At 40.2% G+C, this 15367-nt stretch overlaps 1 protein-coding gene across 6 annotated transcripts in view; it reads right to left on the reverse strand.

Annotated features, from left to right (window-relative positions):
* The window catches only part of SASH1 (SAM and SH3 domain containing 1), a 326913-nt gene that overhangs the window by 95689 nt on the left and 215857 nt on the right, over positions 1–15367 (reverse strand). For 5 of the 6 annotated variants that reach the window (XM_027083813.1, XM_027083828.1, XM_027083804.1 and 2 more), the window contains 2 exons: positions 7220–7270; positions 7038–7087 (listed from right to left, as the gene is read on the reverse strand). In XM_027083813.1, coding sequence (XP_026939614.1) covers positions 7038–7087; positions 7220–7270 — 101 coding nt within the window. Of the gene's footprint in view, positions 1–7037; positions 7088–7219; positions 7271–7444; positions 7502–15367 lie in introns of those variants that run through there. The other variant, XM_027083838.1, reaches the window with a different exon arrangement.

Raw genomic sequence — 15367 nt, forward strand, 5'->3', positions numbered from 1 at the left:
AGGTGAAAACCTGCAGAGATCCTAAGTTCTAAGTGTCCCTGAGGGGATCTCAGCATCCTCTCAGTGTGACGGGACCTAATCGCCTAACTGTACTTTAGGGAGTACCTTCCTGGATGCTCTTTTCCAGTTCATGAGAAGAGCGTTAAGGGTCTCACCTGGAGTAGTGAAGATGAAAAGGAGGGGAACAAGGGAAAGTTATAGAAGTAGAGGGAGCAACAAGATTTGGCAGTTAGGATCTGGAATCGTGGAAGAAGAGCGGGAATAAGATGTAAAGGTGGGCCTTCCCTGGTGGCGCAGTGGTTGAGAGTCCGCCTGCCGATGCAGGGGACACGGGTTCGTGCCCCGGTCCGGGAAGATCCCACGTGCCGCGGAGCGGCTGGGCCCGTGAGCCATGGCCGCTGAGCCTGCGCGTCCAGAGCCTGTGCTCTGCAATAGGAGAGGCCACAACAGTGAGAGGCCCACGTACCGCAAAAAATAAAAAAATAAAAAGACTGCAAACAGGCAGGTCACCAGATGGGGGGATGGTGCAGAGGGAGAGGCGTAGATTTGACGTGGATGCCCAAGACAGTAGTTCAAAGCCACGGGTGGGGTAGGTATCTTGGGAGAACTTGCAGGCTGGATGAACAACCAGAGTAAGGGGTGGGCAGGGAAGAAGGGAGCTGCCAAGAGTGGGCATAAAGTGAGGGGGGAGAAACTGGAAACCACAAAGTCATGGACACTAAGGGAGGAGAGAGCAGCGTGACCAAAGGGAAAATCAGTGCCAAATGCAACAAGCATCTGCGAGGGGGAGGGGCCTCGGACCTTGGAAAGAGCATCTCAGCAGGGAAGGAAGAGAACAGTCCAGCTTTAGGGGAAAAGTTTAGCAACTAGGAGGGGAGAGAAATGGAATTATGCTTTGGGATGATGGAGAGATTCTCATGGGGTGGAGAAGAGGTGGCATGTACCAGTGTGCACTCACCCACCCAGTCACGCATGTATCCAACATTACTGAAAGCCTTTTATGTAAAAGACCCTGGCCTTAGCGTGGGAGTTGACACACACTCACACACACACACACACACAGTCACCATAGGAGCACCCACAAGTGCAGTCCACTGCAACAGCAGCAGGAGAGCTCAGGGGTTACAGAGTCCAGCAGCGGGACGCTTCACCTCCATCTGCAAATCAGGGAAGACTTCTGGGAGAGGCAAGACCAGAGCTGAGCTTTTAAGGTTGAATGGAAGAATTTCCCTGGCGGTCCAGTGGTTAAGACTTGGCGCTTCCAATGCAGGGGTCCCACATGCTACACGGCCAAAAATAATAAAAATAAGGTTGAATAGAGCTTGCGCAGGTAAGGGGGGTGGGGAGGACGGTGAGAGTAGGGGACAGGGCACCCCACCAGAGGAGCTGCAATCAAAAGGCTCAGTGTCCGCGGGAGAATATGGCCCGTCTGAGAGATTGCAGGAGCTCCACCCACCTGGAGCAGATGGAGGGAGGAGGCATCCAGGCAGGCAGAGGGTGGATGATGGGACGCAAGCAATCCGGAGAGTAGGTAGCAGGTGACACGGGGGCGGGGGGGGGGGGGGGAATGGACCAAAGGAAAGAGGAGGGGAAGACAGATTTTTGAGGGGGAAAAAGGAAGGTTGACACCTTCCAAAGAGTCACCAGGACTTCGCTGGCGGTCCAATGGTCGGGACTCCACACTTCCAATGCAGGGAGCGCAGGTTCGATCCCTGGTCGGTGAACTAAGATCCCACATGCCATGTGGCACAGCCACAGAAGAGTCACCAGCTTGCCAGATGAAACAGTTCCGCGAGTGAGGCAAAGCCAAAGGGAATAAAGGCTTGCACAGAATATCTATAAACTCCATCCATTTTACCCGACCACAGAACACAGCTCCCTCCCTTTTATTATATCTTCCCTCTTCCATCATGCTACTATATTTTTTGGGCTTTTTCACCACAGGTAATGAAAGAAAGGGAAACTAAATCAGAATTTTCAACTCTAGTGAAAGACTTAGTAGAAAAGAGTTTATAAATATTGGCTAAGGTGAAGTTTTGAGATTTATTTTGGACCTTCCTGCCTCTATAGATAAATGAGACACCAGGCTTATATAAGAATAAAACTTGTTCCTACTTCCGAGGGAAACCAAAGTGGAGGTTTTAACAGCTGCTATTTACATGGTGTTCATGAACTCAATTCACCTCTCACCTCTCTATCTGCATAAGCAATACAACTACAGGTACTTTGGAATTAGACCTTAGTGGTTAGGAGCATGAATTCTTAAGTGGGAGCCAATCTGGGATCTGTCACATATTAGCTGTGTCGACTTGGGCAATTTATCAACCTCTCTGTGCCTCACTTTCTGCATTTGTCAGTGGGAATAAGAGCACCCAGAACAGTGCCCTGTGCTCATAGCTGGTGCTCTGGGAACAGATGCTGCATGAAGAAATGAGCAGGGTAAAGTGGAGTGTGTCGTACAGGGTTTCTAGGAAAGCTCTGTATGGGAAGTGCCTTTGGCTTTCTGCCCTTTTACCTTCTTCCCTTTACCCTGCTTCTCCTTCCCTGCTGGAAGATGCAGCAGCATTTTAAAACCAGAGGGCAAGGGCAAGGGCAAGGGCAAGGGCAGTCTGAGTTCCTGAAGGCTTGCTTGAGCCACAGTGCCAGCCCTGGACCTACCCATGAACAAGAATGTATCTAGTGAAACTTGTATTAGTTTATGCCACTCTTTGTCGGGTTTTCTGTTACCTGTAACTAAACTTTGTTGACTGAAGAAAAACATACAACATAAAAGTTGCAAGTTAAGTTTTATTTGGAGATCTCACTGAAGACTATAGCCCAGGGGACAGCCTCTCAGAGAGCTCTGAGGAACGGATCCTAAGAGACAAGGGAGGAACCAGGATATATAGGATTTTTTTTTTTTTTTTTTTTTTGGCTGAGAAAAAAAACACATAGTTGAACATCAAAAGATTACTACTAATCACCAAAAAACCCCAGACATTTCAAGTTAATTATTTTAGTGGCTTTCTATGTATGAGAAGATGCAAGAATCTGGGCTCACTGAAACTATTCCTTAGGTGTGCATCTTAACTAATAGGGCCAGGATCCAAAGCACAGAATGCCTCCTGGTTTTTCTCCATACAGAGTTCCCTGGGGTGGGAGGCACTGCCGTGGCTGACGGCTCCATCCTTACAGAACTGGGATGGAGGTACCACATTCCCTGCCCACACCCACTCTGAATAGGTACAGTTACAAAGATGTTTTCCAACAAAAACGGCTTGCTCTCAGTTACTCCTGAGTAACAAAAATTTTAACTAACATTCACCTTTTCAACCAGTCAACACAAATCCAAGATTGGTGTAATAAAGTGGATAGTCTCATCAATAGGCAATGCAAATAGATATAAATAGAAGAGGTTCAAATTAAAGCTCCTTTGGCCTCCTTTATTATATTTTCAGTGAAAGCATATGGAGGGCCCACGGACTGTAAGAAAATCAGGATGAATGGGGACTCTGTCACACTGGGAAGGGGGCTGGGAGGGGGGCGGCTGGCAGGTCCATTCCCTCCCTCCCTCCCTTTCTCTCTCCATCCATCCCTCCGTCCATCCCTGCTTTCACCATGCAGGCTCTGCACATCTAGACGCCAGATGGGCCAAGCCAAATAGAGCCCAAGCAGCCCCCTACTTGTCAGGCTACCCAGGTGCTGGCAGGTCAGGTGTATTAGAATTCTCACTGCTGGTCTCCCCCAACAAAACCCACCTCCTGCGTGTTTTCTTGCCAGAGTTATATTCCTGTGACTTAAAACTTTAAACCTTGTGAAATGCAAAGTACTACTGGGAGAGGTGATGTATTTTTTAGAAAACAGACATTTGCATCATAATTAATGCCTAATACTTTTCTTACAACAGGTTTAACTGGGGGAGAAGGGAGGGCAGGGGTGCTGAGGTCCCTGAGACCACTGTGGGGAGAGGGGGGACTGGATCCGGAAGGGCCCATCAACCTCTCAGCTCCCCTGTTACCTGCTGCCATCATCTATGCCTCTGCTTCTAAGGCGGTGCTGCTCTTGGATTTGTCCACTTTTGTTTACTGAGTTCTCCCGCCTTTTGAATAAAAAGGAGAAGAAACCATCTGCCAATAAAACAACACTGCAGACTCAGAAGGATATTTTGGTTGGCAGATACTCTGCAGACACTCACCAGACACAACCAACTCGTTTGCTAGGTCGTCCTCCAGGGCTTGCAAAGTTACCAGCAAGGATTTTCACTTGAAGAATAGCAGGATTTTGCATTTCAAAGTACTTGCATTTTCAAGTAGAAAAATACAAATAATTCAATATAAATACTACATCAAACCTACGCAGATTATAATCTGACCTTGAGCATCCAGGGTGATACCTCATGTTTAAAAAGACAAAAAAAAAAAAACTTTGGAAGATTTAAATCTAAAATAATCATCAATTTCAGAATAAGTATCACCATTTTGCAGCCATCACAGTAAAAACTGATTCAGGCAAGAATCATTAAAAGAACCTAAAACCATTAGGTAAAAATTTAATGAGGAACAAGACATTTACATAGTCTCAGATTACCTCCCCACAGAATATTTGTTAATTACAAGAGAAAAGTGTAACTTCTTAGAAGAAACCTGACAGACATCACTCTAACCAAAAGATCAGAATTAATATCACCAACGATGGGACAAACTGACATCACGATGTAATGCACTGTGGAGGCCACAGCACCAGAAATGCATTACCTGAATCTTAAAAAAAAACAAGAAACAAAAAAAAACCCAGATCAAGAAACATTTCACAAGACACCTAGCCTACACTCTCAAAAAATACCACAAAGAAAAGCCAAGAAAACCTTTCAGATTAAATGTGCAAGAGACATGACATGTAAATGCCAGGAGTAATTTTTTTTAAAGTGCTGGATTGAAAACAAAATGCTATAAGAATTATTATTGCGACAACTAGGGAAACTTGAATATTAACTGTATATTAGGAAGATCACTATTAAATTTTTTAATTTGGTAATTATATTGTGGTTCTCTGTAAGATTGTCCTTGTCTTAAGAGATACATGCTAAAGTATTTAGGAGTGAGGGTCATGAGGTGTGCAACTTAGTGAAGTAACAGTAAAAATTAATGATATTACATAAGTGTGTGTATGTGTGTAGAAGAGAGAGACCAAGCATGCAGATTGGTGAGTCTAAGTAAAAGTTATATGGGAGTTCATCACACAATTCTTGTAACCTTTCTGTAAGTTAAAAAACTTTTCAAAAAAATTTTTTTAATTAAAAAAAAAAGTGTCATTGTTTTCGAAAACCATTGAAAGGGAAGTGGAGGATGAAATGGACTGAAATTTTCAAATTCTTTAGAAACAACTAAATTTAAATAAACTTTAATTTAACAGAAGCAGAGCGGTAGTATTAGAGATGGGAGGTTGGGGCTTGTCAGCAGCTGTGTGTGTGTGTGTGTGTGTGTGTGTGTGTGTCTGTGTGTGTGTGTGTGTGTGTGTGTGTGTCTCAAAATTGTTAACCTCAGGAGGCTGTCAGTCTTTCTCTGGGCCACAAGCGTCATGCCACATTTTACTAAGTGGAGGTTATAAACACAGAAAGAATGACTACCCACAATTGAGGGGAAGGAGAAATACCCAGCCTAAATAAGATTAGTACAAATTTGGTGACCTGGTGAGTCACTTCCTCTTGGGAGGAAAGGCAAACATCTCTTGCCCACTGAAATACTCAGAGAGTCTGAGAGATCACCTGAGTTCTCAGACTGAATCCTGCCATTTACGTAGCAAACCAGGTCAGAAAAGCCCACAGCCCCTTCACTCAGTGTTTCTGCCCACACTCGGTTCAACACCACCGTCGTACCTCCAATTTCAAAACCAATGTCAACTCAGCTCTCTTGGCTATTTCAGCCTCCACGCTACTAAGTTCCTGGGAGAATACATGCAACTAAGACAAAGGAAATTCCTATTTACTGCACATTTACCTTCCAACCTTGAGTGGGCAATGGCCTTGGGTTTCTTTTGCTCATCAGCCCTAACATTCCTCAGGCCTGATCCAAAGCTGCTTAGTGAGAACTGAAGCTTTGGCACACAGCAGCCTTCCCTCCTGGAAGCCGCGTCTGTGCCAGCAGCACACACACGTGGATGGATTACGCAGAGCTGTGCTGTAAAGCACACACACGCTCGCCTAACGTGTGCTTTTCATTCCAGAAATACTTGATGCCTAAACCACTTCTACGCCTCTCTTGGCCTGAAACAGTATGAGTGGCTCTGTGCCAGAGGAAGTGTCTGTTTAAAGATGTGGACTTTCTCAAAAGTTCTTTACCTCAGAAAATCATAAATAGAACATTCTACCATAATTATGATAGAATAAAGTAGAAGAGGGAAAGGTTATAGGGAAAAAAAAAATTGCTTTGTTTTGTTTTTAACTGGCCAAAAAGAAATACTGGAAATATAAGATGTAACATAGAATTATCTTCCATGAGAGTAAAAATTACAGGGTCCAAGTTAGGGCAAGGAGGCAAACATACTACCTTTAACAGGAAAGGGTAGTGAGCCTTTGTAATCTCTGTCACAAGCATTTATCTCTGTTTTAAGGTCACCCACCAAAGCAAGGTACGTAGAGGTACTGTAATCACTGTTTTATTCTGGAATGTTTTCTATTTTTGTACCTTGCTTCCTTATGACTTTCATCCTATATCAAAAACCAGTGTAAAAGAAGAAAACCATTGTGGTTGACTTAGCTGTCCTTTCCTTTTCTCCATGCTCACTTGCAGATATTTAAGCTCACTTACCATAAGGAGTATAACATCAATTAATGCTTTGCAGAACCCTCTGCATCACCAATTGAATTACGAAACACACTCATCCATCTACACACACACACACACACACACACACACACACACACACACCCCATGTAAGGAAAATGACACCAAGCTCTGTAGTACATACACAATATTATGATCACCCATTTCATGTCCCTCAGGATGGACATAAAAGACACCTTAGAAATTCTGCTCCTGGACAGAAGGAAGAAAACTTACTTTCTTTCCACTTCTGGTGTTGACACGGTGCTACTGAAGCCCAGTGACTCCTAGGAGAGAAGATTCACAGTGTCAGTGCAGGCAGAACAGCAGGCTTCATCTGATTTGTACATAATACCACTTAAAAAAAAAAAAAAAAAAGGACAGAAGCAAAAATAGATGATTAAAGTCACTGTGCTTACTTCGATCTGGGACCGCAGCTGAAGTGACGTTGGGCTGGCTTCGGGTTTCTCCTAAAACAGAACAGATGCTGGTTTAATGAGACTTCCAAACGTGGCACACACCAGAAGACAAATAGTTGTGTAAGAAGAGATGGGGGGATTTGGAAAATGCTAGGGTACGGTGGGAATAGATGGAGGAGATAAACAGATTTTCTGGAAAAACTATTTTTAAAATGAGAGCCATACCCTTTTAAAATTGAACTGTTTTCCAAACTTCATCACTTGACACTGTGGATAATTTTACTGTAGAAGAAAAAAGCACAATCTAACTGAAGGGTACTAAGAGTTAATGGTGAAATGATGCTCTGGATGTGATTAGACCATCATCAGGACACAGAATTTACCATGATCCATTTGTGCTATACAGTCATAAAGAAGAGGCAGAGGACTCAGACAATTTTAGAGACAAAGTCATAGAGTATAACACGCATTTTATGGTTTTAAAAAAAAACTGTATCCCCTTTGAAAGAAAAAAAAAGAGAGATAAACCTGTTACCTGTGATAAAAAATAATATATTGAAACAAGCTTTGATAACAAAACAGGATAATTACACTATTAGAAGTGTTAGAATACGCCATAAGAAAATGAGAGTTATACTAGTAAATAGAGCACAGAGCACCGCACTGATAATTTTTCATAAGTAGAGAAAAATTTTAAATCTAAACAGGTGCTAAAGCGGAGGTTCGCATCAAAGTGGCATCCAAGTCCAGGGTGGTCCCCGGCTGATCAGCAAGTCCTAAGCAGGATGATGGGCAGTTTTAGAGGAAGGAGTAATATCACTAATGTTGTACAAGTTTGAATGATCAGATTAATTATGAGTTTTTCAATAATCCTATTGGGTTCTTAATGATTGCTATCTTCTTCACGACTGTATGTGCACTATATGAAGACTGTTTTGTTGGTCTCAGCTAACATTCAGGAAATGGGGGCAGAGCATCCAAATTACGAATTCTCACTTGCATCTAATTGTTCATTTTTTTTCAGGTTGCTTAATTCATCATTAGCACAACTGCAAATCTAGATCAATATTTTAAAACTTAGCAATGAAACAGTAACGTAAGTGTAATTCGGAGTGAAAGTATAAATGTAAACAAGGTAACAGGAATACAAATTTCCAGTACAAATAAAGAAATTAAAATGAATGTGTTGGAGTGATTAAATCTGAGAACAGGATGATTCTTAAACACTGAAAAAGTGTTTAATGGACTGGCAACCCACTCACCTCCAGTCCCAGGACCTTATTTGTTATGAAAAAATATCAGAGTGGGTATGAAGCCCCAGTGAACTTCTCTTTGGTTAACATCCTCCTGGTTTTTATTGCCACCTTTGTTTATAATGATCAAATTTATATTCTGTCGCAAAACAATGTATGGAAATGTTTGAGTTACATTCCAAGTCCAATTGGTATGATGTCAGATTCAAGCGCAATCAACAGAGGGGATATGTATTTCAGAGGTTCTTGGTGCTTAGAAAACAATCACGATGTCCTGATACCTAACCTCTTAGCATTATGGCATAGAGAAATTTACAAACTTAAACAGCAGGAGGTAAGCAAAGGTACAGCTTGCAATTTTTTCATCTTAAGTCTTCCTGTTCAGGAGTCGGTATGGAAGCCTCGGCATTCTGACACACTCTATTAGTTCCTCTGAAATGGTCCCTCTAACCCCCAACTCCATAACCATCAACACAAAGTAACTGATTCGACTCTCTTCCCCTCCTCTGTTCTTAACTTTCTTCATACTCTGAGTCTCTACATTACTCGGTAACGTAGACCATGATAGGAAATTACCTGCTTTTATTGTACATTTTTATCTGCACTTTTCTAATAAATTTTATTTATTGAGTGTATCACTTGTTACTCCACACCATAAACACAATGTTTACGGTATATTATGCAAAACGTACCCGTTCCTGCATACAAAACCGATGCTTGTTAACAATCATATTAAATGTTCGATGATCTGGAACTAATATTCTAAACAATTCATTTTCACATGTTAGTTTGTCACTTATAATAGACATTTGACTGTGCTGTAGCTACTTAGGAAATTGGTTGGGTGTGTAGTTTGATATACAATGTATTAAAATTCACCCCATTAAAATAACGGACCCAGTTATTGTTTCCATGCAGAACATCTGTTTTACCAGGAACAGGATATGTTTAACAGGAGATCTTGCACAATGATGTTTCTAGTGTTTTGTTTTTTTTTTTCCCTAGAACATGCCACAAAATAATGTTGTTCAGAGCAAACATTATTAATTTCATCTCTCAAGGAGAGATGACCATCATTGTTAAGAGGCATTTTTTAGAGTAAACGTATCCTAAAGTAAAAGTATTACACAATTGAGGAGAAGCTTGTAAAATTATCCACTAAGTTAAGGACCCATATGATGTTTGGTGAGAAAGCAGAATGGACTATGGGCCAAATTCCATCATTATGACATTGATGGATGTCACATGATATTAATGACAAACATACAAAAGACTATCATTCTATCATGTTCTTGCGAATGTGATGAAACCCATGTGGACCTACCATCTAGCCTAAGAAATGGAACGTTACAAATAAGAGTTAAAGCTAGCAGGTGTTCTGACATACGTTTGGATAAAACACCTTATGTACAGAGCATGAAACAAATCTTGAAAATACGTCATACACACTTAAGGAAAAAGTGCTGGATAACTTTTTATTCTGTTTACCTCTAAAAAAAATTAGATTTTTTTTCACAGCACAGTGTGAAATGAAAAAGTGTGACAGAGTCAGGCAGAAGGAACACCAGTCATGTGTGCAGCAATAAAGGGTATTGCTTATGTAATTCAGAAGGACAGATTCAGGTCAGAATGGGCAGAGAATTTGCAGCAACATGGATCGATCTAGAGATTATCATACTAAGTGAAGTAAGTCAGACAGAGAAAGTCAAACATCCTATGATATCACTTATATGTGAAATCTAAAAAAAAAACGATACAAATGAACCTATTTACAAAACAGTAACAGACTCACACAAAGCAAACTTATGGTTATGAAAGGGGGTAGAGGAATAAATTAGGAGTTTGGGATTGACAGATACACACTACTATAAATAAAGTGGATAAAGAAAGTCCTACTGTATAGTACAGGGAACTATATTCGATATCCTGTGATAAACCATAATGGAAAAGATTCTGAAAAAGAATATATATATATACAAATAACTGAATCACTTTGCCGTACACCCAAAATGAACACATTGTAAATCAACTATACTTCAATTTTAAAAAATTAAAAGAACTATCGGGAAAAAAAAAAAAAGAATGGGCAGAGAAAGGCTCCTTGACATCCCTCTTCCCTGTCCAGCCCCCAGATTAGGCCAGCCCCTTCTCTGCTCCCAATTCAACCAGTGTAATGAGGGGAAGGGGCAGGAAGCCATGGTCTGGAGCTCCAGCAGAAGGAAGTCCTGATGAAGGGGGGAGGTGGAGTAAGAAGAATTAAAGAGATACACCTGATTGCCCAGCCACTAACTACTTTATTCTGGGACTAATGGATGGTCTACAATACAATTCCTGATTTCGAAGTCATCACGTTGATGGAAATCATAAAAATTGTGAATACCATCAAAATCACTGAGTATGTATGTATCTTTTGGGCATGTTATGATAAGTGATGATCCCTGAGAAATAAGATTCTTCTGTCTCTCATTAACATATTCTGACTGTTCCAGTTGCTACTGCTGTGTAACAAATCATCCCAAACTTAGTTATATAAACCAACAAGAATTTTGTTTTGCTCACAGATTCTGCGGGTAAGAATTCAGGAAGGGCACGGAAGAAAAGGCTTATCTCTGCTCTATGATGTCTTCCTCAGCTGGGAAGATTCAAAGGGGGCGGGGGGTGACTTGGGTTGGAGCGATAATCATCAGAAAGCTCACTTACTCCCATGTCTGAAGGCTGATGCTGGCTAACAGCTGGGACTGAAGCAGGAGGTATCAGCTGAACACCTATACATGGGTGCTTCCAGAGAGAGAATACCAAGAGAACCAGGCAGAAGTGTATTACCTTTTTTTAAGAAAAGTTACAATTTATTTTCTTTAATTTTTATTTTATATTGGAGTATAGATTAACAATGTTGTGTTAGTTTCAGGTGTACAGCAAAGTGATTCCATTATCCATACACATATACAAATACACTATCTATAACAGAATCACTTTGCTGTATACCTGAAACTAACACAACACTGTTAATCAACTATACTCCAATATAAAATAAAAATTAAAATAAAATATATAACCAAAAGGGCCTATGTATAGCACAGGGAACTCTCCTCAACATTTTGTAATAACCTAAATGGGAAAAGAATTTGAAAAAGAATAGATATATGTATATGTATTACCTATTATAACATAGCCTCATACAGTGTCACTTCTGCTGGACCCACAAGCCCTTCCGGAGGCAAGAGTCCGAGCCCCACCTCTCACTTGGAGAAGGGTCAAAGTCACATGGTAAGAAGGGCACTGGGATGGGAGGTATCATTAAGGCTGTTTGGAAACTACAGTCCACCATACTGACTGCCAAGGAGATGGGAGTTCAGGTAAGTTTTTGAAACCAGGAATGAGATGAGACTATTTATTCTTGACAATGTCCTGAAACACTTTTTTGTGATTTTTATAGAGTTTACTCAAGCAGCATATCATGGCAATATATTTCATCCTGAACTTATCACATAAAACAAAAAAGCAGACACAGATACACAGAACAAACTAGTGGTTACCAGTGGAGAGAGGGAAGGGAGGAAGGGCAATAGAGGGGTAGGAGGGAAAAAGAGTTATTAATGGTATTGTATGACATCATGTGTGTGAAACTTTTGAAAAGTGTAAAGCATTATTGAATTTTTTTAAAAGTTGAAGTATCACAGTGTTTTAGGCTACAGTTATTATTTGTCTCTTATTTCAAACTTATTATAGAAAATCTCAAATATACAAAAGGAAGGAGAACAGTATATATAACAACCTCCCAAATGCTTATTACCTAGCGGCAACAATTTTCTACTCATTAGGATCAACTTCGTTTCATCTATACCTTCACCCATAATTCAGCTCCACCCTTTTACTTTGAAGAAAATCCCACACACCGTATCGTGAAATATCACAATTTTTTTTTTGGCAGGATCTTAGTTCCCCCACCAGGGATCAATCCCGGGCCCCCTGCAGTGAAAGCATGGTCCTAACTACTGGACTGCCAGGGAACTCCCTCACAATTTTCAATGTTAAGGTTTAGCTACCAGGGTTTCTTACATCCTAACTGTGGCTCAGTCTTGAGCAAATGGCTCAATTATCAAGAATTCCACTCTTTCCTAGCACTGGAAAACTTTCTTTGGTTACCGCAAAACAAAAAAAAGTCACTTTCAACAAATTTAGATATTCCATCTAAATGTTGCAAAAGAACATGAAGAAACACACTCCAACTTGAACACAACCACAGAGTTCATTAGAGAAGGACTCACTACTGTTTCCCAGGTATAAATCTATCATCCTAATACTTTTTGAGTATGATATGCTCATTGACTTTGCTCTTGACAGTATTCTGAGCAGTATTTTATGAGAAATAACTCCAAACGTTGGTCCATGTTCAATGTGGGCATCCAGGGAGCCACACAGCACTGGAAGCTGAGCCTGAACCTGTAACTGTAGGTTAGGGTATCATAGCTTAGTTAAAGTTTAAAAAATTTAAGAAGAAAGTGGATGTATGGAACTTGACCTATGAATTAAACTGCTTATCATTAAGCAACATGTGTATGCCTTAGTTAAGAATGACAAATATCATTAACATTACAAATTCTTAGTGAGTTTGTAAATTACAAACGCTTAAGGAAACCTCCCTAACTTAATGAAGTAGTAACAGAGAAAGCCAAAGCAAAATATAAATATTGCCCAACATGGGCGCATGTAAGTATGTGCATAGGAAAAGGTCTGAGAGGATCTACACTTCTATTCTCTTTGCTGCTTTTTACAAGCATGTAATCTTGCATTACCTTTATTATTTCTTTTATCAATGGAAAATCAGCTTAAAAATACAATCTCCAAACCAGACTTACAGTGGTGATAATTTTGCAATTATTATACATACAAATATCACATACAAATATCAAATATTATGTTGTACTCCTGAAACTAACACGATGTTGACCCCTCCTGCTTTTCCAACTGTAAAGTTCGTTTGGCTTTGAGCACTGGCAGCATTGAGGGAGGGACAGATGTGGCAGAGGGTATGTCAGTTATACTTCAATTGTTTTTTTAAGTTGTAATAATAGTATTATAAATAGTAAGAAATGAAGAAAAAAGGTTTTATAATTAAACAAATTTAAATTTAAAAACAAATGATTCCTTATAATATGATATCATATATCATATGATATCACTTACATGTGGAATCTAAAAAAAGATACAAATGAACTTATTTAGAAAACAGAAAGAGACTCACAGACATAGAAAACAAACTTATGGTTACCAAACAGGAAAGATGGAGGTGGTAAATTTGGAGTTTGGGATATAGCTACACAATACTATATATAAAACGGATAGGGACCTGGTGGCGCAGTGGTTAAGAATCTGCCTGCCAATGCAGGGGACACTGGTTCAATCCCTGGTCCAGGAAGATCCCACTTGTTGCGGAGCAACTAAGCCTGTGTACCACAGCTACAGAGCCCGTGCGCCACGACTACTGAAGCCTGCGTGTCTAGAACCCGTGCTCCGCAACAAGAGAAGCCACCACAATGAGAAGCCTAAGAACCGCAACGAAGAGTAGCCTCCGCTCACCGCAACTAGTGAAAGCCCGCAGGCAGCAACAGACCCAAAGCAGCCAAAAATAAATAAATGTTTAAAAAAAAAAAGGATAAACAACAAGGTCCTACAGTATAGCACAGGGAACTATATTCAGTACCTTATAATAACCTATAATGGAAAAGAATCTGAAAAAGAATATATATATATATATAACATATTGAATCACTTTGTTGTACACCTGATACATTGTAAATCAACTATACTTCGATTAAAAAAAATAAAAATTATAAAGTTAGTTATAAAAATTAAAAATTTTAAACTGCAATCTCCAGATCCTATATATGTTTTTAAATTATCTACATGTATATGTTTATAAATGTATGAGAAAACATCTGAAAGGATTCCTAAACACCAATGATAGTTCCTGCAAAGGCCACTGTATTTCTGAATTTTTAACATATTCTCAAGCACATATTAATTTTGTATTTTTTAAACATAATAACCATTCTAAAAAATTAAATCTGATAATTTTAGTTTTATCTCAACAATTAAAATTAAAACTTAAGAAATATCAAAACTTAATTTCTCAAATTAGGCCATGCCCTGTTTAAAATTCTTCAAGTGTTAAAAGTTTTAATAACTAGTGTCATAAAGCTATGCATGAATTTTATGTTTAACAATAAAGGTCCATGATGATTTTAGAGATAATCTCATATTCATAATTTGAATGAAAGAGACTAAACCATAGTATCATACAGTTTTTTTAGAAAGGAATCAGATATCAAAATTATTAGGGGAGAAAACCTCAAATCCATTTCTTATCAACGTGGACAATTTCTGGAAATAGTTCCCTAAATGTTTATTACGGCTAACGTAGAAGCAAAAAAAAGAACAAATGTTTCAAGATGAAATCAGTGGTTTGCCAAAACCAGAACCAAAACATGAGAGCACGTGTGTGCTGTCACCAGCTTGGGCATGTGCACGCGTGCCCAAACACAGGCAACACACACACACACACACACAAACACACTATAAGGTCACACCAGTAGGGCATGGGTCAAATAGAAAACTAAGGTTCGGACCCTGATAGGCTACATTTTCACTCTGAAGTGCTACAACCCACTGTGCAATACACCAGCGTCAAAAACCCGCTCAGGGCAGAGTAGGACCAGGAAAGCAAGTATCCTGCCCTCATCCTCACCCCAACTTTGTTTCCACGTTCTTGTGGAAATCCACACCTCTCCCTCCCTTCACGCTGGCAGAGCTGGAAGCCAAATGAACTTTACAGCTGGAAAAGCAGGAAGGCTAAACCCCTCTCCTATTCCAAAAGCGGAGAGGAAGAACCTCA

Source organism: Aethalodelphis obliquidens, unplaced genomic scaffold (genome assembly GCF_003676395.1).
Source record: "Aethalodelphis obliquidens isolate GAN/ISIS:26980383/991018 unplaced genomic scaffold, ASM367639v1 scaffold3, whole genome shotgun sequence".
Taxonomy (NCBI): Eukaryota; Metazoa; Chordata; class Mammalia; order Artiodactyla; family Delphinidae; genus Aethalodelphis; species Aethalodelphis obliquidens.